The 26,017-nt window shown below is 37.9% G+C and overlaps 1 protein-coding gene across 5 annotated transcripts in view; it reads right to left on the bottom strand.

The window, feature by feature from the left end:
• Window positions 1-8,939: 8,939 nt before the first annotated feature.
• Window positions 8,940-26,017, bottom strand: part of KDM4C (lysine demethylase 4C) — a 257,803-nt gene continuing 240,725 nt past the window's right edge. For all 5 annotated transcript variants that reach the window (XM_032674844.1, XM_032674848.1, XM_032674847.1 and 2 more), the window contains 3 exons: window positions 14,921-15,040; window positions 11,107-11,199; window positions 8,940-9,166 (listed from right to left, as the gene is read on the bottom strand). In XM_032674844.1, the coding sequence (XP_032530735.1) occupies window positions 8,990-9,166; window positions 11,107-11,199; window positions 14,921-15,040 (390 nt within the window). In that variant the 3' untranslated portion in view covers window positions 8,940-8,989. The remainder of the gene's footprint in view (window positions 9,167-11,106; window positions 11,200-14,920; window positions 15,041-26,017) is intronic.

Here is a 26,017-nt window from a genome sequence, read left to right as displayed (position 1 = left end):
CTCAGCAGTAATAACCATGTATGAGCCCTCTGCTGGCCCGAAGGTTAAATCTCCATTTCAACCGTAAACTTTTTAACTTGTCACTAAGATCACTTGCTTTAAATCACTGAGAAATCAATTGTGCTGACATACCACTATTGTGTTCCTCCAGGGCCTCCCTTAGTGGCTATCATGCCCTTTCTTTTAAAACACATAATGAAATTAATAATTCTGATGGCAAGTGACTACCCTCCTGGGGTTTCTCAATTGATTTTTCATGTCTTCTTAAAACATTACTAATTGACACAAATTTTCTCATTACTATCCCAGGAGTTTATTGGATGGACACTTCATAATGAAAATGCCCACAACAGTGTTTTCCATTTATTTTTCATGAAGTGCCTATTGTTACATAGCTTCGAGGAAGTGCCACAGAACAAAGCGCTGAAACTTGACAGTGGTGCACACTGACCATGTTTATGGGTAGGGGTTATGGTCTATATGCACTTGTCAGTATCCCCAGCCACCACATTATCCCCAGTCAAATAGCAGGTGAATTTTCCCAAGACACTGGTTCTTCTTTGATTGTTCCAAAATCTCTGTGTGCTGTAGCAGAACACTGTTACTGCATCTCAGACATCCACCTTCTTTTGAGGACAAAGATCTCAGAGAGCTCAACAGTTGCTTTAAATCATCCTTTATTCCTAGTGTTTCAAAATGTTGGGAAAAATCTTCTGCATGCATGGTTGTGTCTTGGTCCTGCTTGTTCTTTAAGCACACAGTTATACTTATACCACTATCTCAGTGGAATCCAAGATCTCCAAATCCTTTCTGCAAAGATTTACCTCCAGTTACAGTAACTATCTCATGTAGCCTCTGTTTGACTTTCCCTTGGCAGAAAGGAGCTACTGAAGAGTTTCATTCATGTAGTTCGTGTTACAAACGTACAATGTACCTTCTGTTTATTTTTCAAATGTACTTACCAAACCAGCTCACATGGTGTCACATTCACTGACTTCTCTTAGAAAAGACATGATCTCCGCAGACCTGCCCAAAATCAAACAGGAAGGTGGTTTCAAAGTTGTGATCGCTTGCCATTTTATGTTGATATGTTTCAGCTGTGAATGACAAGGGTGAAAGTGAGACTATTGAAAAACTCAGGCTTTCTGTTTTTAGTCTGTGGCAGTGTTCACCACTGTTTCCTGTAGCTATGTCTTTATTCAGGAGTCTCCAAAATCCAGTACAGTCGGTATCCATTTTGTTATCTGCTCCCCATCTACAGACCGTACCAGCATTTTACATGAACAAGTGAAGGAGACCATACTCTGCCTGTCTCATACCAAGTCTTAAGGCAATAAGTAAACAAAAGTCCTTAAAGAGAGCATGGAGGCACAGCGGAGACATTGAATTCCTTCCCTCTCCAGAGACCTCTGCCCTTTGCAATTTGGTTCCACATGGTTGTCAAAGAAAAATAGGAAGTTGTCCTTTTTCCTACTTGTGTGCTTGAAGCTGGAAAAATTTTAGCTCATTTTTTTCTGCCTTTTGGTGGAAGACTTTGAAGAGAGATAAAAAACTAGATAGGCAGAGAACAGAATGGTGCCATCCCTTTCCTTTGATAGGACTTAACAACTGAAATAACGAAAAAAGAGATATTCAGAACAGAAATCTATCTTACTGCTGTTTCAATAGGTCAATAGGAAAAGGAAACTGTTCTCTGATACTTCTTTCCAGCTAAAATAAAATAAATATTGAATTCACCCGTTCCTGCTTTTACTCACCTAATAGGACTCAAATGAAAACAGCAGGGTCATGCAAGTCACCCTTGGTTGCCACATCTGGATTGGACTGAGGTTAACAGCTTTTTTTTATTACTCATGTTCACTACATATGCCCACAGAAAAAAGGGAGAGATGTGGATTGCAGTGGACTACTTTAGACATGGAAGCTTTTCAAAGATGATTTTTTTCTATTATATTGTTCCTTGAGCCTTTTCTCCTCAGTAATGTAGCATGACATTGCCATCAACTGTTAGTACTGTGCCAAAAAAATGGCCTTTGGGAATGCAGTGCCTCTGTATTCTTCTTTGCTTTTAAGTCCTGTGCATCCAAGAGAGTCATTACCATGACTCCCTCCCACAGTTCCTCTAGTGACTAGATCTATAAAGAACATATGAGGAAGTTTCAAGCATCATGTTTCTTCTGGGAAAATTTTGGCATTGGTTGTATATCTCATATTTTGCATCCTTAATTCTAGCATAGTAATTTAAATGCACACAAACACAAAAACTGGTTTTTTCCAGTGACCGATCCAGGAAAAAAAAAATAATTAAAATCTCATCCCATATAACTGACTTTCCATCTATACAGAAGGATCAGATCCTTGGGAGAACAGAGGTAACTGCTTCTTAAGTCCATACAGTAATTGGCATCAGGAATAGCAGTTCCTAAAGGCAACCAGTCAGTAATTTGCTGGTACATTTCACAGCCATTTGCTTATACCACAAGACACTCGAGCCTCAGGCATCCTGGGTTCTGCAGAGGACTGTGAACAAATCTCTTTTTCAGAATCTGGTCCCCCTATTTTTTCTCCTTCCAGCTCCATGAATTCTTCCTATCTGCCTCGAACCCTTTACACTTCAGTACTGAAGTAGTTTGTGCTTCTTTATTTTTGTTGTTTGTGGGGGTTTTTCCTTCCTGTTTTTCTATATTACAGCAGCAGCATCATTAGCAGGCCATTGAGAACAAAGGAGAGGCTGCCTCTGTGTTCCATTTAAGTAACTAGGGGGAATAAGAAAAGGACAAAAGGCTCTCCCAGATTGCAAGCCTGGCAAAGTCAGTGCTGAGATGACTCTGCTGGCAATGCATGCACCGTCCATTCCATCACCGCAGAAGTGGTACAGGTTCTTCCAAAACTTTATTTCAGAGTCCCATCCACAGACCATACAGTTTATGATAGCTCAGTCAAATGATAGCACATCTACAGAAACACTTCACAAACCTTTTCTAAAATCTAATGGGAATCAGTCTTTGCCTCATCCGCCAGAATGTCCCTGTTTCACTGTATAAAGGAATGATGAAGGTTGTCAAATAAATGCCTGGGTAACTTCGGGATAGAAAGAAGGATGACTTTTTTTTCCTTAATTCTCCTCTTCCAAATCCTTCCAAAAGACGAAACTGCTTGAAGCAGAGTTTCCAGACTTTTTCAGACACAAACCAACACATAAAAATTTTAGCTGTAGGATATCTAAATTACCAGCGTTTCTAGTAACTCAAAACCGTCTCTTACAAAAGTTTTGGCAGCTCTGCCTACAAATACGGGTATAGGGGAAATCCATTAAGGTATCGAGAGTAAGGGCTCAGCAGCATGGCTGTAGGACAGTTCAGTCTGTAGTAACAGTGAAGCTATAACCAGTAGACTGTATATACAACAGCTAAGATGAACTCCAGTAAAACTTTTATGCCCTACCATAACATAATAATTTTCTTTTTGCTAGATATGTCAGAGAAAAATGCTATCTAAGGCACTCGGAATTCAAGACTAGAAGCCTCAGAGATGGTTTTTGAAATGTGAAGGTGTGTGATAAATTTATCAGATGGTTATACAATTTTTAAAAGAGATGGATACGCCTTTTGTGCATATGTGCAGGAAAGATTCCTCTTGCCCACCCTACAAAAACTTTCCGTCCTGCTAATATGCTGTTGAACACCGGCATCCAATACTTCAGCCGTATAACATGAAACAGAAATACCACTACAAAATAGAGACTGGGGAGAAAGCAGCATTTCATTCCAGTAAGTGAAATTACCATTTTACCTTCATCTGTTATCAAAGTCAACATTTGCAATTGTGCCACTAAACAAAGATGGCTAAATTGAGCAGCACAGGTAGGAAATACAAGTATTTGTTATTAGACAGATGATCATTCAAACAGGATTTACCTTATCAGTCATTTTTTCCTATAATGTCTTCTAAACTAGAGAATATCTCACAAAAGCAGAAAAAGTAGAACCACATAAATAGGGATTTCTTTTACTTCACTATATTTTGCTTATAAATATCATATTAAATTCATATTAAATTCCCTGTTATAAAAAAATTGCTGTTAACTTACATCACAGTTGGAAAGTATAAACAAGCTTCAAAGCAAAAATGTTTTGTAGGAATTTTTCTATTACTCTCTTTAATTGAAAAATTTTAACCACCACAGCACAACACAATATATTGTAGAACTCCTATTAAGCATCAACAAAATTGCTTTGCTACAGTAATACAATAGCAAATAGGATTCAAGAGAAGTAATCTAATTTTTATCTAATTCTAGTAGTTTGATTTTATCAGACCTCAGTTATAGCCGTGGAAATCCAAGTCATAGCATTAAAGCATTCTACTTCACAAGCCAGCATAAACTGAAGTACTTCAGATTCTTCCTTGCTATTTTTCAGGTGAGACTGAAAAAAATAATTTTAATGTATCCTGAACAAACCACTACTTTGTGTGCGTGCACACATGAGTGTGCTCACCCACAGCCTTCAGGATTTTTGAATATACAGAACAGTTACTTTGCTCTTGTATGTATAAGGTAATAGAAAGAGCATGGTTCTTCCTGTCCTGTGGCATTCTGTGCTCTCTTCTTATGGACATTCAATTTTTATTTGGTTGGGTTTTTGTTTGTTTTTTTTTTTTAATCCTAGGAATACCACTGCTGATTCAGTTAGCCAGTCTTTAAAGGAGCTTCACTGTTCCTACATAATTCACTCTTCCTCACACAGACGTAAGTGAAATGGTCATGAATGCTGACATGCTTTTTCACCGGAAAAGATATATCTGTCTCTAACATCAGGAGAAAAATAACATGCAGAGGTTTTACTGGAGTGAGAAACTGGTGATTGAGAACTGGTTATGTGGGCAACAAACAACCGTGTTTTGGTGTCCACCTACCTGATTCAGTTCATGGCAAGCTCCTGGTTTCCCAGAACATTGCACACCAATGTATTCTCTCACATACCTGAAAGGTTCATAACAATACCTGTCATGGAACAGAAAAATGTGGCTTTTCAGGAATTGTAAGGGAGCAGGAAATGTCCTCCTAGGCCAGTTTGCAAGGGCCATAAGGTCTTGAGATGGGAGGCATGGAACTGTAATCATGACAATGACTACACTTTTTACACTTACATAACAGGTATTTTATAGCACCTTACAAAGGTTAGAAATCATTCCAGTGCCATTCAGAACTTCCAAAGTAAAGATCTTTTTGCTGAAAGGTAGAAGGGGAAACAAGCCAACTTTTTACATGAATGTTTTAAAATAAAATTGCAGCTCTTTAATCAGCTAATTTCAAGGATCTTGAAGAAGAGGATATTGGATCCATTTTACAGAAATAAGGGAGTTTATTCATGGTGTCATAACAGGTCATATCAGATCCAGGCAAAGAACAGACATTTGCCTCTATAGCATTGCATAGCATCACCTATTCAACTACAAAGCACTCCTATATGTCACAGTTGTTCTGAACCTTCATGGAAGACCATAAAAGCATTCTTACCATAGAACACAGTATTTTGATACTAAGCATCAGTAATTAGCAGCAATGGGTTCATCCTGGCTGGATGCCAGGCACCCATCAAAGCTGCTCTATCACTCCCCTCCACAAGTGGACAGGAGAGAGAGAATATAAGGAAAAGTTCATGAGTTGAGATAAGGACAAAGAAAGATCACTCAGCGAATACTGTCACAGGCAAAACACACTCAACTCAGGGATATTAATTGAATTTATTACTAACAAAAACAGAGCAGGATAATGAGAAATAAAATAAAATCTTAAAAACATCTTCCCCACATCAGTCTCTCCTTCCTGGGCTCTATCTCCTCCCTCACAGCAGTGCAGGGAGATTGGGAATGGGGGTTACTGTCAGTTCATCATTTGTTCCTGCCAGTGCTTGGGGGAAGAAACAGTTCTCCATGGACTGCTCCAATGTGGGTCACTTTTCCACGGGGTACAGACTTTCAGGCAGCCTGCTCCAACATGGGACCCCACAGGGTTACAAGTCCTAGTAGGTAACCTGCTCTAGTGTGGATTCCTCTCTCCACAGGTCTGCAGGTCCCTGTCATGTGCCTGCCCCAGTATGGGTTTCCCATAGGCTCACAGCCCTATCTCGAGCATCCACCTGCTGTGGGTGGGTCTCCTTCACAGCCTGCAGGTGGATATCTGCTCTCCGGCTGAATTCCATGGACTGCAGGGGCACAGCTGCCTCACCACGGTCTTCACCACGGGCTGCAGGGAAATCTCTGCTCCAGCACCTGGAGCACCTCCTACCCCTCCTTCTCCACTGACCTTGGTGTCTGCATTGTTCCTCTCACATATTCTCACTTTGCTCTTCTCTGAGTGCAATTACATCTGCCCCAAACTTTTCCTTCTTAAATATGTTATCCCAGAGGTGCTACCACGGTCACTGGTAGGCTCAGCCTTGACCAGTAGTGGATCTACCATGGAGCCAGCTGGCATTGGGTCTGTCGGACATGGGGGAACCTTCTGGCAGCTTCTCACAGAAGCCATCCCATAGCCTCCTGCTTCCAAAACCTGTCCACACATTAACATTAGGTTATCAGCTGCACGTAATTGCAGAAGGCAGCACCAATCTTGCATTTTGCAAATCTATCATTAGTTTCATTTTTTCTTTACAAGACGAGAAAGAGCCTTGATGTTCTGAAATATGTCTGACAGCACCCACCACAACCCATTGCCTTTAGAGAAAGAGTTGTCAATTAGATATACATTCCAATTGTCACAGCTAAGCAATTTCTTAGACTAAAGGGATTCTGAGTGATTTCATGGTACAAGAAAAGATAGACAATATAACACTTAAGAAAACTTATGTTATCAATTGAGGTGTCACATAGTAATTGAAAAGATTTCATTGTCCACTCGAAAAAATAAGAACAGTCATGCAAAGGCTTCAGTGAGACAAAGATATGTGTGCCTCAGCATGTAAAAGACTGGGTTTGTAATGACAAAATCTTTGGGTCCATATAGTCAAGTTTTTTTGCAAGTAGAACCCTAGAAACAGCAGTGCTCAATTTAAATTGGATTTTGAGAGGGCTCTTTTTTCTGTGGCAGACAGTCAGAAATCCTGCTGACTGTCCAATTTACAAGGAACAGATGATGTCATTTTGATAAAGCTCTCCTCTAGCTTCACATACCCAAGTGTTCAGACAAATTCAGACTTTCTGCTTTCTGTGAAACATCCAAAAAGGTCAGGATCCCAAAGACTGAAGGGAAATAAAAAAATAAGAAATGAAAGTACAGTATTTATCAAGTTTGCATTTTAACATTAAGCTATGTGATGCCTGTGTGTATTATCTGTTGTGTTCAGGAAAATACAGCATATAATGAAGTTTCTTGATTCCTATAGGAATAAAATAATAGGATTGAAAATCACATCAACAGACAAAATGTTGCAAGCAAAAGGACAGTATTTATTTATCTCTTCATTTATTTATTTATTTTAAAACATGATTATGTTGCGAGAACTTTATTTTAAAAGATAGACCATAATATATTCAGTCAAAATTAGGCTGTTACATTTGAAATCTAATTTTTCATACACATAGTGAAAGAAATTTGTATTTAACAAATAGCTATTATTAATAGACCCTATGAAAAACATGTTCAAAAATAACTGTCAAAATCTCTCTTTAAATATACAAAACATCCTTGCTGTGCTGCAGGTATCTTTCCTAAAAGCCAAAAATATCTAAGTCAATAGCTGAGTCCGTACCAAACCCTACTGAAAACAGTAGTGACATATATGTGTAAAAGCACTGTACAAAGTAAGCACAGCCTTTGTTTGTCTCAGTACTGAATATATCTGTATTTGTTTTAAAAATGTTTTATAAAAACTGTTATTATTGAACTTAGGTGCAGAAAAAAATTAGCCACTGACATTATCTCTGTTTACTAAAATGTCTCCTTTTCAGAATGTGAATCTCTTCTTATAATCCAAAGGGAATTTTACCACTTATTTCAATGTGAGCAGGTGTGGTAGTTTGAAAAACAAGCTGGGAATTGAACTCCAAATAAGCTGCTCCTCTTGCCCTCACCACTCTCAGGTGAGAGAGGGACAAAGGCAGAGACTATGGACTGAGGTAACAATTTACTGAAAACAAACAGCAGTGCAATAAGAAACATGCAGTAACAGAAAAATATTAATGATAAAAGTACAGAAAAGGTGCTTTACACATGAGAGGTGTTCACTATCTTGACTTAGTTCCACGAGGCCGCCAAGACAAAGGCCAGGTGGTGGACGCTCTCCATACGTAGCACCACATAGCCTCCTGGGAGAAAGACAAGGTTGTGGATACTCTCCACAGCCAGCATTCCCCATCCCTGAGCCCAAGAAAACAAAAAACTATGACAAAAGCCAGATTGTCTCTGCTGTGCCACGCTGGCCTCTTCCAGACTGCTCTGCTCTGCAGGTTCAATTCTGCGTGGTGCCACCTCTTTGGAATTGCATCTCAGCTGCAAGCGCAGTTTTTTTGGAGCCACATCTTGGATGTGTTCACTGTTTTCAGAGTCCACAGTGCTGGCCCCAGTAGCTTCCCCAGGGAAGAAACATAATGAAAACAGCGTACTTCCCATGTGCGTGCCTTTTGTTCTTCCCCCTGAAGCCGCACCCCCCGCAGATGAAGTGGGTGGTACAGAACAGCAATTTAGCCACGCCCTCACAGCTCTAGGCTCCATCCCTCTGCCAAAAAGCTAGGACAGCAGGACTGAAACTTTTCTTCAGTACATCCTGTCGTAATCTCTCTTGGTTTTCCCCCTAGTTCTATAATGCAAAACATTACAAAATCTTTAATACATTAACTGAAGAAATCAGAACTCAAGTACTTCAGTTTATGAGGACGGTGTATAGATTAGTTGAATGGAAAACAGAGTGTTCAATTAAATAAAAACCAATTGCAAATAATGCTGCATGCTTTTTAATCAACATCCCTCTCTCTTCATCTGCTGCCTTTAGAGCCCCTTCTGGCATTTCTTCTGGAATGAGCTTTTTAAGAATGTGCGGTATCCCGGATCATCCACATATTCATTCTGAAAGCGAGAACTCAATACTCTCTGCCTCTTCTTCTCTCCCAAGATAATATCTGATCCATAAAATGTGTCTTCAAATCTCATGTCAGAGGCTGTAGACTAAAACCAGACACTAATTACACATACATATTAATTACACATACATATAAATACAATTTTAACTGTTCCGTATTTTGGATGTACCATTCATTATTTAATTCTCTAAGTCTATAGTGTTCCTTAGAAACATGTCACTAACACCAGTTGGTAGTTTTGGCTTTTATCCAGAAACCACACAATCCTTCTAATTCTAGGTGAAAAAAACCCCAGCAACACAGAAGCAATGCAACTGTTGGGCAGGTGTGATCCTAGAGGTATCAAGTATTATTCACCACTTTGTGTGATTCAGAAATGTTTTAAATGCAAGGTACAATGGCATGGACCCCTGAAAAGAGACCTGCACACTGCCTAACTTGCAAAGAATCAGAGTTACCATTTGGTTATTTGTCAGCAAACTTTAAAACAGTTGGGAATCCACATTAACACAGCAGTGGGGCAACAAACAGCAAGCCACTTGGTAAAAACCAAAGGCAGAATATTTTGGACCAACTTTCACTGCTGGAGTAATGGAAAAATTCCAAAGATTAAGAAAAGCATCATTTAGAAGGAACTGGCATAATTTCTTCCAACAGACAGAAACAGTATCATAAGTTGTGTTTAACTTCCACTATGTTCAGCATGAGGAGGGGAAGGAGGTGTTGGGCATACTTGTAGGACTAACCTACATATTTCTAGAATTGGAGGCACTAGTAGAAAATTGTGCAAAGTAGTAGAAAATCACTAGCAGAAAAACAGAAAATGCACTAGCAGAAAATCATGCAAAGAAAATCATGCACTGGCTGTAGAGTGTTTTATTCAGTTGACCAAATTTAATGTTTTTAAGCTATAGCTAACTCCCCAATGAAGTTAATGGTGTCAAATAAAAAAGAAAGAAAGAAATATTGAGTTGTAAAAATACATTTAAAAACCAATAGCTTAAACCCAATTATTATTATCCTGAATGAAATGCAACAATTTGCATTCTACAGAGCATGCAGTTAATTAGAGATGGTTCTTCCATGTAGTCTCTAAAACAAAAAAATGGCAATGGTATGCTTTCTGAGTATAATGAAAAACCCCATTAAATATAACCAGATGGTTCATTTAACATTTTCCAAGACATCTATCTTAACCCTAGACAGTCAGAACACTGAAAGATTTCTGCACTTATCCCAAATTCATCAACAAAAAGGTTTCTTAATCCAGAATATCTGACCACTGCATTTTGCATTAGAAAGCAGTGCCCTAAGACAGGTAAAAGCAGTCACCTCCTCTAATAAGTGTATGGAAGAACTTTCCCTTTACAACCTTTAAGTGTCATGCTCTTCATGAACCCCAACACTTTCTCACATGACATACATACATAAAAATTACATACATACATAAAAATGGTGGATGTTGTTTGAAACTGCAGGAAACTTAAAAAAGTAGTAAAGATTTCGTTTTAAACCAAAGACTAGTAAAATGTCTGCCAGTGAGTCCTGCTAGTGAGTCCTGCCAGTGACAATATTGAGTTCTGATCCGTCACATTGTTTCTTACATGAACTTAAGTGCATTTTTATTAAATTCAAGGCTTTTAAAATCACAAAGGTCTGAGAAGCTGGAGAGTTTTTTTAAAAATTATACATGTTATAAGCATACTGAAAGAACAGAATGTCTGTCAATTCGAATGTTTACTAACTTGATCATTCATGATCTGACAGATGATCAAACATGATGTCCCTCTTAGGAGAAAAGAATTATGTTTGACAACCGCATTTGCCTGTACTGGAAGAACAACTAACCATTCTCACTAGCAAATGGACACGTCTCCTAATTGCGCTGATTTAGCCACTCTTATTAGTATAGGCTCACAAAACACTTGTCCAGCTTAAACTGAAAACCCAAAATAAAGCCAAGGATAGTGTTATTGGCATTTTAAGCATATACATATTATAAAGTTATTATCAGCAAATACTCACAAGACGTGCTTTTACTCTCTTAGGAAGCTCTTCATCTAGTGTATATATTTCTTCTCTCTTCATTACTATTTGAGAACCATCTTCAAACTCAACCTAATTGAAAAAATGGGTATTTAAAAATAAAATCATAATTTAAATCTTGCAGCAAGTTTCTGGAAATGTCTTCACCTAAAAATACATATGCAAACAGAAAAGATGTATATAAAAATATTTTTTCTATCTATTTTAGGGCAGCAAAATTAGGTTAAAACATAAAAAAATGTTATTTCTTGAGAAATGCAACACATTCTTAAATTGAAATTAATATCTAAGCAAAGAGTCTTCAAAATCAGCACTGACACAAATACAATAAATTAAAATTTGTTAAGGTTAGGAATGCTGAACAGTAACAAGACAGGCAGGAGTGACATATTAAAATGTCTTCATGTTCTTTTTGTCTCTAATTTTCTACTTGCTTCTAATAAATAAAAAAATAATTTTAACATCCTGTGATTCAAGGTTGAGGAAGACCACGTCAAAAGAAAGTGTGAGTGACAACTAAGGAAATACCAGTTAACAGAATTTTATTGAATCTGATGGAATTTCTTCTAAATGCTCTGTTCAGAAGATGAAAAGCTTTATCATGCTTAGGTTTAGATTTAATCCAATATGAACCCCGTTAGCAGAAAATGAGAAAGGAAATGTAACTAGGTGTGGGGAATGTTAAAATGCTGAGGCTTTGAAGCATTTAAGCTTTTTCAGTAGCTGCTGATTTTTTTTCTATTTTAATACTTAATCTAACAATTGTGAATTTCAGCTATTATCTGTGACTGCAGTTTTAGCTCCTACAGAAACTGTACTTTAAAGTTTGGTATAAAATTAGAAGAAGTCCCATTCCACATCCTTCCTTGACTTTATGAGACCATGTGAATGTCAACAGAACACTTGACTAGAAAAATAAGTCCAAATACAAACATAAGAGAACAATGACTTATCAAAAGTATTACTACAGATAAAACTGAAAAATCATGCATTTGATCTTGTAAATGGACTGGGTTTGTAGTTTAAAATTAAAAGCTTGCCATGACTGGATATGTCAGATTAATCGTGAACAGCTGAAAAATCAGACATAATATATCCATTCTCAAAAGCCAGGATACACACTATGATCTATTAGCTTCTTTAAAAGCAATTTCTTTCACTGCAACTAACAGGGATGCACAAATCTGGTATGCATTTAAAATGCACAGAGTACACGGATGGATAACAAAGTCACAGAAGTCATCCTTGCTCTTCTCTGTTTCTGTTACTAACCTCACAGGCCTAGTCTGTCAGCAGTATGTCATAGGAAATTAACAGCCAATTTGCCTTAAGCTTGTTTAATAAGATGATGGCAGATTAGGTATTTTTCACCAGGATGCAGGAACAGTCTTTCTGCTACTCCTGCTCCTTTCCTGCACAATACATTTGGTAGTACATTTTCGCATAATACAGTTGGTAATAATGATTTTTGCATCACTAGTGGAAGAACTGGGTAGGAAATGAACTCTGCCACTCCATGTGATCATAAAATCCACTCCTGTATGGTCAATGTATTTGTTTTCACTTGTAGTATGCAGTAGGATGAAACTGCTTCATACCAGAGAATCTGTCATGCTCCCACTATGAAATATATTGCACATTTACAATGAAGAGTAACTGGAAGTTCTTCAGCTTTAATTCAGCATATCACACTGGATATAACTTGCCTACCTTTGACAGCAAACACAACAAGAGCTTCCCTAAGACTTCAGCAGTATCATGATTCATGCAAACTATAAACCCACCATCTCTAATAGCTTCAATTTAATTCAGTTGCAGATCCTACATTTCAAATCATCAATTTTATCAAGCAAGTTATTTTATTTAGACTTCTGCTGCTGTACCGTGTCTGTGTAGTGTTATTCTCTCCGTGAGATTTCATTTTATTAGAACCATCATAGATTAAAAGGAGAGTTGAAACTGTTAGAAAGCAATTAATAGAGTGAATGGATAATTTAATAATCTCAAATGAAACTCAAACCTTATTAGTGAACCTCAATATCAGAAATGATCACAAAATCAATTTAGAACACATTAACAATTTCAGTTGAACACCTGCTTAGGGATTGTGTATATGTCAAAGGCTGGCAAATGTTAAACTGGATGACACAAATTGTAGTGCATTGTGTCATAACTCCTGCATGTTCAAGTATCGGCACATTTAGTACAAATGTTTCACAAACACGAGGACAATACACAGATTTATCCAGGTTTGCCTTATTAGATCTAAGAGATCACTCAAAAGGCTCAGTAAGAGTCTGCAACAGAGATCACACCAGAATAAAACTGGAGTATGCATGGGCCCTGGGAGCTTTCAGACAGACTGCAGAAAGATCACAGGAAGAACAATTAATATGTCTTGAAGTTAACCTTGCACCCGTCACGTCATAGACTTTCTGTAACCTGTGGCCACGTGGCAGCCTCCTCTCCATCCTGCAGACTGAAATGCTTGACTGTCTCCGCAGTCCTACGTGTTGCAACCTGGACTGCCTCTAACCTTTAAACTTTGTCATTTCCCCCCCATTATAGAGGTTGTTACAAGGCAATTTACAGTAATCTCCCACACGTCTGTTATACTGAGGAACTCTAAATCTTGCTGAATCTCCAAACGCTTATCTATTTTCTTTAAACAAAATTGATTTCATCATGTTGTTCAAGAGGTCTAAAATAAGACAAAGTCGTTTATGTCATATTCCTTCAAATATGAAAGATAACAACATTCATCTAATCTACCTCACAGTATTCCTCAAAGACCAACTGTTCATAAGACTAAATTATTTGAAGATTAATGTTACTATAGAACAATAATATTCATACTTTATAAAGAACTTTCCACCTTCACAATATAACACAGCTACAAAATACAAGGGAAGAGCTAAGATTCAGATCCCCTCAAGGGATTAGGCATTTGAGGACTCAAGTTCAATTGCAAGTCACTGGGAAAGTGAGAAGGTCAATGCAGCAAGTCATTTAGCTTCCCTGTGCTTTAATTTATCTACAGATATAATAGTAAATTTGCCATTTTGGTACAGTAATGTGAGGCCCTTTGATGAAAGGAGTTACATAAGTGAAAATTATTACATATATATATATATAAATGAAATGTATCTAGATTCTCATTCTTTCAGAATTGCTATTATTATTGTGATTGTTTTATTGCAGTTTCTACCATTCACCTGAGTACTCAAAGCTGCTGACTGATTTTTCTCAAAGGCAAGCACATAAAAAAACAATTATTGTGACTGAAATCAGAAGTCAGCTTTTTAGCCTTGCCTTCACTGTTCAGTTCCCTTTTGCCTTTGCTGAGGATACAACGCTCCTTAGATTAATTAATTCATAAGTGTCTCAGAAAAAAGAAAGTGGGCCTATTTATGCTCTTCTTTTTACTGTCCTCTCTTCCATCCTCTTATGAAATGGTTCATTGTAGGCACATACCAATATTTAATTTTATATCATTAATCATACAATTACCTGACATAAAATAAAAATAAATAACCTGCAGAAAATAACAAATATAATGTTTCAATTTTAATGTTCCACCTGTTCACCTGATTTCTTATTAAACAATTTTATTGATTTTGTAACTTCAACTCCCAAAGAGTGCACAGCATTTGCTACTGGGTTAGACAGTTTTATATACTAATTTAAATGCACTAAGAGTTACAATAAGAGTTCAAACTTCAGCCCTCTTCATCTTTGAAGGTGTGGCTGGCTGCTCCAATGCAAGCATATGGCAATAAATATAGATACTCACCTGATACATATAAGTTGTGTTTGTTCCCAAATACTTCACATCATACACTTTTCCATCAGGCCATTTCACTTGGACAACCTCTCCCTCTGCAGGTGGACCCAGCCTTAGGCAATCTCTGCTCTATTTACAAAGAAGGATGGATTCTCCAATCAGTGAGTGAGCCACTGCACTGAAATTAGCAGTAAACTGCTTTTACAACTTGGTAATTGGAGGAGATTTATTACCATGTGTGTTTCAAGTTTTATAATCCTACTAATAGGCTAATGCTAATGTTAGCCTTCATGAAAATGAAATACTGACCAAAGAAACACTCTCTTTTAAGCTTGATGCTACACTGGCAAGGCAACGTATGCATAAATCAGACAGCTACCAGCAGCTGTGATACACTTCCACCAAAATTAATTTCTAACGCATATTGAAAATATTGTGCAGGAAAGGGCAATTGCATATGTGCAACACTTTCTCTTTTACATATTCAAGTAACACGTTTTGTTAATCACAGCACATTTTTGTTAGATGTTAACTCTGCTGACCAAAACATACATGGATCAAACCATAAATAGTGAGAACATCAATGAGTTCTTTGCTTAGCTGAAGGAGAAACATTGAAAGAATCCAAACGTTGACAAAGAAAAATTTGGTGGAAAATTTTTTTTCCATAAGATATGAAGCATCTTTTTCCGGTGTTTTGACCAAATTTTGTGCCTGACTTGTTCAGCATGTCATAGCACCAGTAACTGCATCATTAATGGTTTCTTTGGCCCCATATGGCTCAGTATGACCTAAGTGACTCATTTTCACACTGACCAGACACCCATAAGAGCAACTGTCCGCTTGAGGAAAAAAAGGACCAGAAAAAGATTGGGTCATATCTGGACTCACCAACTCTTTGGAAGCTATCTCTGCCAAACACTCACACCAACAAAGGTGTCTCTACTTCATAGTGACTACATCATAAGACTAGTCATGTAAATCAGCACTAATTTAGTGATATTCTCCTAGGTGTGAGAGGACTTACTCAGTGACTATATTATCTGAGCTAACTGATAAGAGGTTTAGATGGGAAGAAAAAAGATAAAGACAAGGACTCAGGTATAAGGACTTAGTGAAATAATCATCATGACAAAGAACTTAAAATGTGGGAGCAAAAGTGCATCACAGTGATTCTTACTGGGACATTACCTTGTTATATATCATTCTAGCCAAATCCAGCCTTTACAAATGGATTTTAACCACATGTATCTTAATCCATGAACTTGATTCAACACAGGATAAAGGAAACTAAAAGCTGGATTTTCACAGAAACACACTTTCCTCCATGTCAGTACAGTCTCTGTCCCTCCTTGAGTGCTGTGTAAAGCGGACAGATTTAAAGTATGCCCTCTGTGTTTGTCTGACAGAGGTTGCTGTGACAAACACAGAGAGATATATTTGTTCAACTTCAGCATATATTTGGAGTAGTAGATGGCATTACTGTATTACCTTTCCCAATATTTCTAGGAGAGGGAGGGGGAGAAGGAAAGGATGGCTGCTGCAGTGGAATAATTATGACTTCACAGGGGACAGAAATTGCTAAATACTATCATAGCTCTGACACTAAATTAAATGACACTGTATTTTTAATGCTCTCTTCTCAGTGATGACTGTCAAAATGGTTACCGTCATTATGATACTTCTTCCACTATCTATTTCTTGTAAAAGTGCAAAAAAGGTTCTTGGCTAAGTGTCTTGAAACAAACTTTTAAAATGCATCATGGAATAGAGAAAATTTCCTGAAAACAAACAATCTATCAACAATGTCAAGCCTAACATTAATTTTCCAAGAACAAAAGCCCAGCGTGAATTGCTCCCTTTGCACCTTGCACAAGAAAAAAATCTCACAGCCTCTCTAGAATAGCTAATGGAATTGCTCATACGGAAAATTAGAGTTCTCATGCAAATAACTAGACAAATGACAATCCCATTCTTCATGTATCATCGCAATGTCTTAGTCTAAGAAACAATGTTTGGGAAACTCATACTAGTTTTTGTTGATTTCTACCAGAGCTCCTACCTTTTATTTTCACAGGAGCATAATCATTTCAGATTCTCTTTTTACTGTACAAATAATTCTTACAATTTTCTTATTGGGAATGATTAGACACATTTCTTAGACTGAGGAAATTGCAAAAATGCAACCTCACTTTTCTCAATCATATAATGAAAAGTCAGACAGCAGAATATGGCAATCCTTCAAACATTCCCATACACCAGCTGCAAATAACATATAGTATAAGTTCAATCTACATTCAGCTTACAAACCTGTTCAATTACATACCATATTTTCTTCTTCAGAGAAATGGACAAAATCACGCCCAACTGTACTGAAAATCCTACTAACTTAAGTGCCCAGTTTCACATTCCCACTGTCACACAGCTCAGAGCCCAGCTCCAACCATGACTAGCTATCTTTAACGATGAACACTTCAAGGCCTCCCTGGGCAATCAGTCCAGCATTCATCAACCCTCACTGTGAAAAAGTCTTTTCTTAAATGAAGAAAAATTTTGTGTTGAGGAATTTCCTGTATTTCAGTTGGTACCTGTTGTCTTTCATCCTATCACAAAGCTCCTCCTACTGTAAGTAAAGTGCAGGTTTGTGTCTACTTGGTGAAATTGAATAGGTACAAGCCTGTGGGCCTGATGAGATGCAACCCAAGATCCTGAGGGAACTGGCTGGTGCTTTTGCTAAGCCACACTGTCATATTTGAAAATTCACAGCAGTCAGACAAGGTTGCCAGTGACTGGAAAAAAGGAAACATTATGCCTATTTTTAAAATGAGGAGAAACTAGAGACAGGAAAATACAGGCCTGTGAGCCTCACCTCTGTGCCCCAGAATATCATGGAGCAGATCCTCACTGAAGAAATGTTAAGGTACGTGCATGGCAAGGAGGACATCCAAGACAGACAGCATGCCTGACCAATCTAGTGGCCTTCTGTGATGGTGTGCTGGTTCTGGCCAGGACAGGGTCAATTTTTGCAGTAGTCAGGAAGAGGCATGGCTAGGGCCCAGAGGTTATTCTATACCACCTCATGGGGGCAGGGGAAAGGAGGGAAGGGGGGGCAGGAAGGGGTGGTTTTGTGTGAATTATTTCTTTTCTTGTACCCTCTGTCATTAGCATTGTTTTTGTTACCCTGTCTTGGGACTGGTGCTCTTTAGTATCTTTATCAACAACATGAACACTGGCATCAAGTGCACCCTCAACAAGTTTGCCAATGACATCAAGCTGAGTGGTGCAGTAGGCACAACAGAACAAGATGCCACCCAGAGGGACCTTGACAGACTTCAGAAGTGGGCCCAAGAGAACCTCACAAAGCTCCACAAGGCCAAGTGCAAGATGCTGTACCTAGACTGGGGCAATCCCAGACGTGAACACAGACTGAGAGAAAAACTTATTTTGAGCAGTCCTGCAAAGAAGGACTCATGGCTGAAAAGCTGGACATGAGCCAACAGTGTGTGCTCACAGCCCAACAGGCCAACCATATCCTGGGCTGCATCAAAGGAGGACTGGCCATCAAATCGAGGGAAGTGATTCTGTCCCTCTACTCTGTCCTCGTGAGCCACAACTTGGAGTAATGTGTCCAGAGGAGGGTCACAAAGATGATCATCTTTGTGAGGAGAGGGCTGGAGACCCCTCCTATGAAGACAGGCTGAGACACCTGGGGCTGTTCAGCCTGAAATAGAGAAAGCTTGGGGGAGACCTTATAGCAGCCTTGCAGCACCTGAAGGAGACATAAAAAAGAGAGTGAGCAACCTTTTACAGGCACAGATAGTGACAGGATAAAGGGGAACGCTTTTAAATTCTAAAAGATTTAGATTAGATCTTAGGATGTTGTGGATGCTCAATCCCTGGAATTGTTCAAGGCCAGGCTATATGGGGCTTTGAGCAACCTGGTCTAGTGAGTGGCATTCCTGCCCATGGTAGGTGAGGTGGAACTAGATGGTCTTTAAACTCCCTTTCAACACAAGCCATTCTCTGATTCTACATTTATTACTGAATTCAGAGGAAAGAGAAAATGCTGTGGTGCAATTCTTGAAGTCAACAGAGATAAACCGGCTCATATCTTCAGGAACTGGCTAAAAGAAGCCTGGAAGTTAAATCAATACTATAAAGGATACAGTAGCCTTTCATGTCAAGATTACAGTAGAAAAATGTGAAATTATTCTGTGACTACAAATATCAGTCAATGTTAATTTACAGAGTCTCTGCCCTGACAGAAAGCTAGATAGTGAGGAAATCTTAGAAAATATTGGCATGGACAAACTGGAATGTATGAGTATTTAATTAAAAAAAAACACAGAAAGTTTTCAGTTTGAGGGATTTTTGCTCTGTGAGGAAGGCAGTAGTTGAACAAAAAAGATGTAGAGACTGCAAAAAAGTATTTAATAACACTTTAAAAAAATTCTTCTCAAGTTCAATACATAAAAAACCAAAAAGCTCTCAAAAACATTTCTTAATATTCTGCATGCACAAAATCTTCACTACTTCATTCCTCCTGACTCTAGCAGCAGGAAAAGTTTTAGCTTGTACACTTTTCTGCCTTTCAACAGTCAGCTTACAGCTCAGTGTTTGATCTTTATGGAGCTTAAATGGAATCACATCCTTTCAAATCTGATTCAGTCTTTGGTGAATGTAGAACATGACTGGTGAAGAAGGGATCAATTAATTTAAAAGTATTGTTCATAAACAGTAATATTTTATTTAATAGCATAACAATAACATTGGTCATTGCATCTCAAGAACATGTTTGAAAATAGGAAAATGTGGCCCATATGGCATCTTTTAGAGGAGGTATAAAGCCTACAGTAGCCAAATGTTTAAAATTGCTGCAGAAAACAACCATATTCAAACAGAAGAACACCAATACTTGTCTATTCAAATCAGGGGTCAACTCCATCAGATCATCTGGCTCTTGCCAAGTTTTGATGATGTGATCTACCCTGACTCAAGAGAAGACAGAAGAGTTGTGATGATGAAGATGCCCAGTCCTACCCTGCAATTGATAACCTAGACTACTAAGCTTGTTTTAAAAGCTGCTTTTGCCTCCCGGTCATGCTTTCGCATGAGCATTCTGTAGGACTCCTCTGATTAGGATGAAGAAAATCAATATTCATTTTGATCAGATCAGAATATTTTCTGTGGGAGATTACTAAATGCAGTTCTCACTTCTGTGCTCCTACAGTGGGCTTACTATCGTGGAGACGGATGAAACATTGTAAGGTTAAAGAGATTCACAATCCATACATAGCAAGTCTGAAGACCTTTCTCTAAAGCTATAAACAATACAATAAAGAATTGAGATTTCTTTTTCCATGTATAAAAAGATACATGCATAAAAAGATAAGGCAAACAACTTGGAGAGGTGTTGAAGAAAAATAAATCCATGGCATACAGTATTAAACGGAAATATTCTCTGCAAGTGGTTCCTTCCTGAAGATCACTCATATTCACCACTAACCCATCTGAATAAGTATAAATTTTTCTCTTATAGCACTGTTTGCAAACCTGAGGTTTACATTCATCAACTGGCATAATTTAAAGTAAATTTTTAGACAGGCAGAGTAGCCTCTTCCTTTTCTGAACCATTTCATTCCTTTGAAATTTGTTAAATAACTTTCAAGTCTACCATACCCATAACATGCTTCCACCCATTTCCATGGGGATGATTCTAGAAAATCCACAACACAGAGCATTCAGCTGTCATCAAACATTAACCAAGACAGCAAACAGGGTGGTACCTTTTTTTTCAGAAGAGTGTTTTAACTGCATAATCCCAATCCCATGAACAATCTCAGGAGCTACCATTTTATTTTCCTCAACACTAATATAATTGTTTATCTTTTTAACTGGCAGACAAAGCCCTGAACTCAGAATATTCTGTGAAATGACCCCACAGAACTCTTCCAGAAACACTGTGTAAGAATCCATTTCACTGTGCTGCTGCAGGTTTCTGTACTGGAGAGTTCTTCCCAATTCCCCTATGCTGTTGTCCATGCAACCTGGCGAGATGGAACGGCAAAATGCAGAAGGTAAGCAGAAGCTTGGCTTCAGCCCCACAATGTGCCTGTTGAAACAGATCCTTTCTGTATTGTTCTATCCTTAGTGCACAGGGGCCTTGGTAAAATATTTTAATCCTCCTCCTGCCAGACTGAAAGCTGATAATCTGGCCCTGAGGTTTCGAAGATGAAAGAGAAAGAGATACTGAAAAGACTGACGAGAGAGAACTCGGGCTCTGTAATTGCAGGAAACTTGGCCTTCCTATCCTCCATATCTACATATACCCTCAATCATCTTGTGTTTGTTCACAGATTCATACTTATTGTTAAAATCAAACTGTGAAATAGAAACTGTTCATTTTCCATCATCCCCTGCACTGTTTAAGTAAATAAGAATAGTTCAGACCTCAGTATCAGTCTATCGAAATACAATTTGCATGGAACAAGCTATAATAATGAATTAATTCAACCTTTATCCTAGAAATGTCATGGTTTTTGAAAAATAACTTAAAATTAATGCATGGCCTCCAAAACTGAAAACTCCAAAACACCTCTGTCCTCTTACAGTTGAGAAACTGAAATTCATTTCACAGCAAACTGAATTCATAGTACATTCATTTCAATTTACAGCAACCAAGTATTCTTGTGTTAATCACAAAATTAGCAGTTACTTCTCACAACAGACAAAACATACTAACTACATCTGATTTTCACTGGTAAGACTTCAAGTGGGTTTCTAGTCCCTAGATTTAAAACATGCAAAAGTAGGAAAAATCCAGGCCTGATTATCTGGCTTGCACAGCAATGGTCCTCATGCTTACTCCAGTTAACCTGCAGTTTCTAAATTTTCCCCTTAAATTAGGACCTGAGTTAAATTTACTATCCCATCTCACTGCTACTAGGATACCTATGATGAGATAGTGCTTTCTCTACCGACAGAAACCAGCTGAAGATGGTTTGATGGGAAAGAGTGCAGAACTAAGCACAGGGTGACCACACTGTCAGGAAGAGTTAGCTCCTGCTGAACCAACCCAGGAGAGAAAGGGGCTCCTGTGGCAGGAAAGGTATGGCTGAATAGTCCTGACAGATGGAACATCTGCCTTCCCAAGGCCATTCTGCAAAGGCACTTAATGCAAGTTGTCTTCTGTGCCAGCATTCCTTCAACTAATATTAACATTCAACAGAGTGCTAGTGATTAAGCTTCCACAGTCCCACTCACCAATGATCATTTCATAAGGAGCACAACTGATGCAATTACAACTAACACCTCCAATTTAGAAAATCTGGCCATACTAGCAAATAACATAACACAGCTGGCAAACAGTGGATAATCTACCAACACCACTAAAGTGGAAGTGGAGAAATAAATTGTGGAATCTCTCTGAAACAACCACTGACCTCAACAGATTGCCAAACTGCGTTTTTCCTTCAGGAGCTGATAGCATACACTAGTTGGTGCAAATTTTTAGAAACACGAAATAAGGTTTCATATATTCCAAGACAATTTGAATTAAGAGGAGAGGGGTAGCTAATTTGCCACAGTCAAATTTTCATCTAAACAGGAACAGTAATTTGCACAGTGCATTAGCATTTGAAAGAGAAGACTTAATTCCCAGGAGAGCAATTCTGGGTTTGAATTAAAATTTTCTGGTGAAATCACCAGACTACCAGAATACTTTCTGTAATTCAACACATTTAACCTTGAATCACAGAATTCAGAGTATAAAAATACTCTTAATTTATGTATGTTATCCTTAAAATATTACTGAATCTTCTCTTACAAAATGAATATATACTTTCACAAAAGGAAACTGAAGACAAATTGGATCGTGCATTCTTGAATAAATCAAAACATCTTACTTTCCATCCAGTTGCATTTCCTTTCAGCAAAGTATTAATAACACAAATACATGCACATTGCTAATTGACAGAAGCAGAACTGCCCAGAAAATCCAAACACATTGCAGAATGCAGCTTAAGATGTCCAGGGTGGTACTGGGCATCACAATAAGATGCAGTACAGAGAACACTGACAAAGCCTTAATTTGACGTACAATATACTCTTACGGGACAAAACTCAATGTTCAGCAGTAGGAAGCTGAAGTTGCCAAGGATACCAGGACATCTGATTTGCTATGAAGAGCTGCTTTTATAGTGCAGCAGAAAATCCTTGCTTATGTTTACATTATAGTCAGATGCGACTGAATCCTACACTACTGCCTCGTATCCTGCCCACTTGTATATTGGCTCCCAGTAAATCAGTTACAGTCAGATGACTAAAAAGAGCAGCTCATATGCTGCTCCTGCCCCTTCCTCAGGATGTAATATACTCATGAAGGAAAATGCTTCTTCTTCCAACACTTCCTCCCCTGCACCCCAGCAAGTCTAGAAATAATCTGCTTCTGAAACACACAACAATTAGCATAAATTAATAAATAAAAAAATCCTACAATTCTTGGATTACCTCAGAAAAGAGGTGGGAAGTGAAATATCACTCATACTCCACTCCAAGCAGACCCACCTCATCTCAATAGTTCCTGTACAATTCCAAGAATTTCACTGTGTTCCACCAGGCTTCATTGCACCTGTACTCATTGTGGTCTCAGAAAAAGACATACACTCTCTTTGCAAACACAAGAAGCATTGTATAATATATCTGCCTCTCACATCCCTCCCTGTAAAGTCAGACATCTCACCATAAACTGCAAAGCAATGAATTATCTTCCATTTTGTTTCTCCAGCTGAGCTTTGGGGGCATTACCCGGAACTCATCTAAAACCATTCTTGATAAGGATCCATAAAGCATTCCATCACAAAGTGGAAAGGATATTACACAAGGAAACGTTGTCAAGATAATACTTTTATTTGAGGCCTATATTCCATTGTATATTATTTTTTTATGCTTATCTACTAAGTTGCCTGTCTTTCTGCTGTAACAGGAAACAAAAAAAACAAGAGCCACAGAAAAATCATTCCCGTTCCCCATGATGGAGTATGGTGAAAGTTAACTCCCTTAAATCAATACAGTTGTAGTACTGTAAAACAAGTTTTAGATTAGAATCAGAATATTGCATCTTCAGGAGTCAAACAGTGAAATGAACCCTACCACTCTGCAGTCTCAGAACTTAGTCTTTGTTTTTGAAACAGTTTGATTTTAACTTAATAAGACCACAGGTTTAAAAACAGGAATTCATTGAGTTCGTATTCAGAAGATGCAAACAATTCTGAGCATGTAAAAAGCACAGCATTCTGTGTTTCAGCACTTGTAAATCTAGTGCAAAAGTTCACAGTTACAAAAATGAGTTAAAATAAATTTCTCTGTTCACATGAACTCAAAGTAAATTCTTCAAAACACATATACATATTTAACTTATTGGAGTATTTCACAGATGAAGAATGAAAAATGCTATACAATTTATACAGATCTACCAAACCAGGAAAAGAATCCTAAGATTTTTTTTCCTCAGAGACATGTCATGTAGCTCTCAAACTTGCATTCCAGAATTTTTTTAGAATTGTCTGTCAATGATCACACGACACAAATTGCAGAGTAGTAAGTTCAACTACACAGAAGACAATTTTCTAATGCTGCAAAAAATAATTGTACCAGCCCAATATGAGTAGCATATTATTCAGCTCAGAGACTCAATGTTGTCCCAGCTAAGAATTTTTTTTAAGAAGTTGCTAAACTTATGATAATTCATTACATCTCTTTTCCCACGTCACACAACCAGGTCGGAGGACTTTTTGACCAAGTTTATTTTAAATCTATCCTCTAGTTACCTTCAGAAATACATTATTTTTCTATTTCACATTCTCAAAAATCACTGATGATCGTGTGTGGAGTGCATTCGAAATCTACAGATTTCCCATTAAGAGTGCAAATTCAACAGTTCTAATTTCCTTAGCAACTTTTACAGATTTGCACGCCATTATAACAAAACTGAACAATAAGTTATTATTGTATGTCAGAAGTCTAATGGATATTTCACAGATAAAAGGAGGCAGGTAAGCACTACTATTTAAAACTTTGATTTGAACAAGCAGACAAGCAGAAATGAGTTGTCAGAAGAGATAAAGAGAGAAAGGTATATAGAAGAGAAACCACCGGAAGAAAATGCTGGAAACTAGTCAGGAGTTTAGCCATTTATAATGCCAGACAAGGTTGATAGATGAAAAGTTATATACATCTACTTTGTAGGACAGATTTTCAAAAGAGCACAGCATCCTTTGGAAATTACTAGCGCTAGAATCAAAAGTTCTATTTTTTATATACAGGTGGACATTAATGGACTGTCAAGACTTATGTACTAGTCCAGTATTTCCAAATGTCCATTGTTCAAGTTTTTCAAAAGCAGTAGCAAATGTATTAATAAATATAGAAACTGAAAAGCTGATTGAGTGTCACATCTGCAGACATATACTTCTTGTACCAGTGAAAGTCAGTAGTTACAGATAAAATCATTAATGAGAAGCTCTTGTAAAGAAGTAAGATTTTATTCTTGAAGCTACATTCTGAGCACTGACACGCACAGCCCTCAAGAGTGAACTACCTTTTCTAAGCTGCACATGCAGAAAGTCCCACCTAGATAACAGAACATTACGGTTTTCCACTAACATTCCCTTTAGCTAGATTGGAGGAAATAAGTTTTAAAGAACCGTTCAGCTAAATCCCATTTGTTCTGCACCTCAAAGAAGGATGAAGTAAATCCGTTCTGTTTCTCATTTGTCTAATAATACCATTCTTGGGAAAATCTGCATTCAGCCTGACTCCTTCACCTGTAATTTACCCCAGTTAGTTCACCTCATCTTGGGCAACTACTAAGATTATAGATGTCTATGCAGCTTCAAACCCCTGCCAGATATCTAGGCCAGGAAGGATCACTCAAAATCTCAGTAAGACCACAATCATTAAGAAGGACAGGATAATCGGCATATCTATACACACAGTATGTGTATACAGTAGAGTGTGGGTCATGGGATGTCGAAGCTTTTATTTCATAACTTCGTAGGGGTATAGAGTGAGCATTTGTTGCCTGGGTCAGAGATGGAGGATTACACA

Source organism: Chiroxiphia lanceolata, chromosome Z, assembly GCF_009829145.1.
Source record: "Chiroxiphia lanceolata isolate bChiLan1 chromosome Z, bChiLan1.pri, whole genome shotgun sequence".
In the NCBI taxonomy this organism is placed as follows: domain Eukaryota; kingdom Metazoa; phylum Chordata; class Aves; order Passeriformes; family Pipridae; genus Chiroxiphia; species Chiroxiphia lanceolata.
Note: the sequence above shows the minus strand (reverse complement) of the source record. Positions and strands in the feature narration are given on the sequence as shown.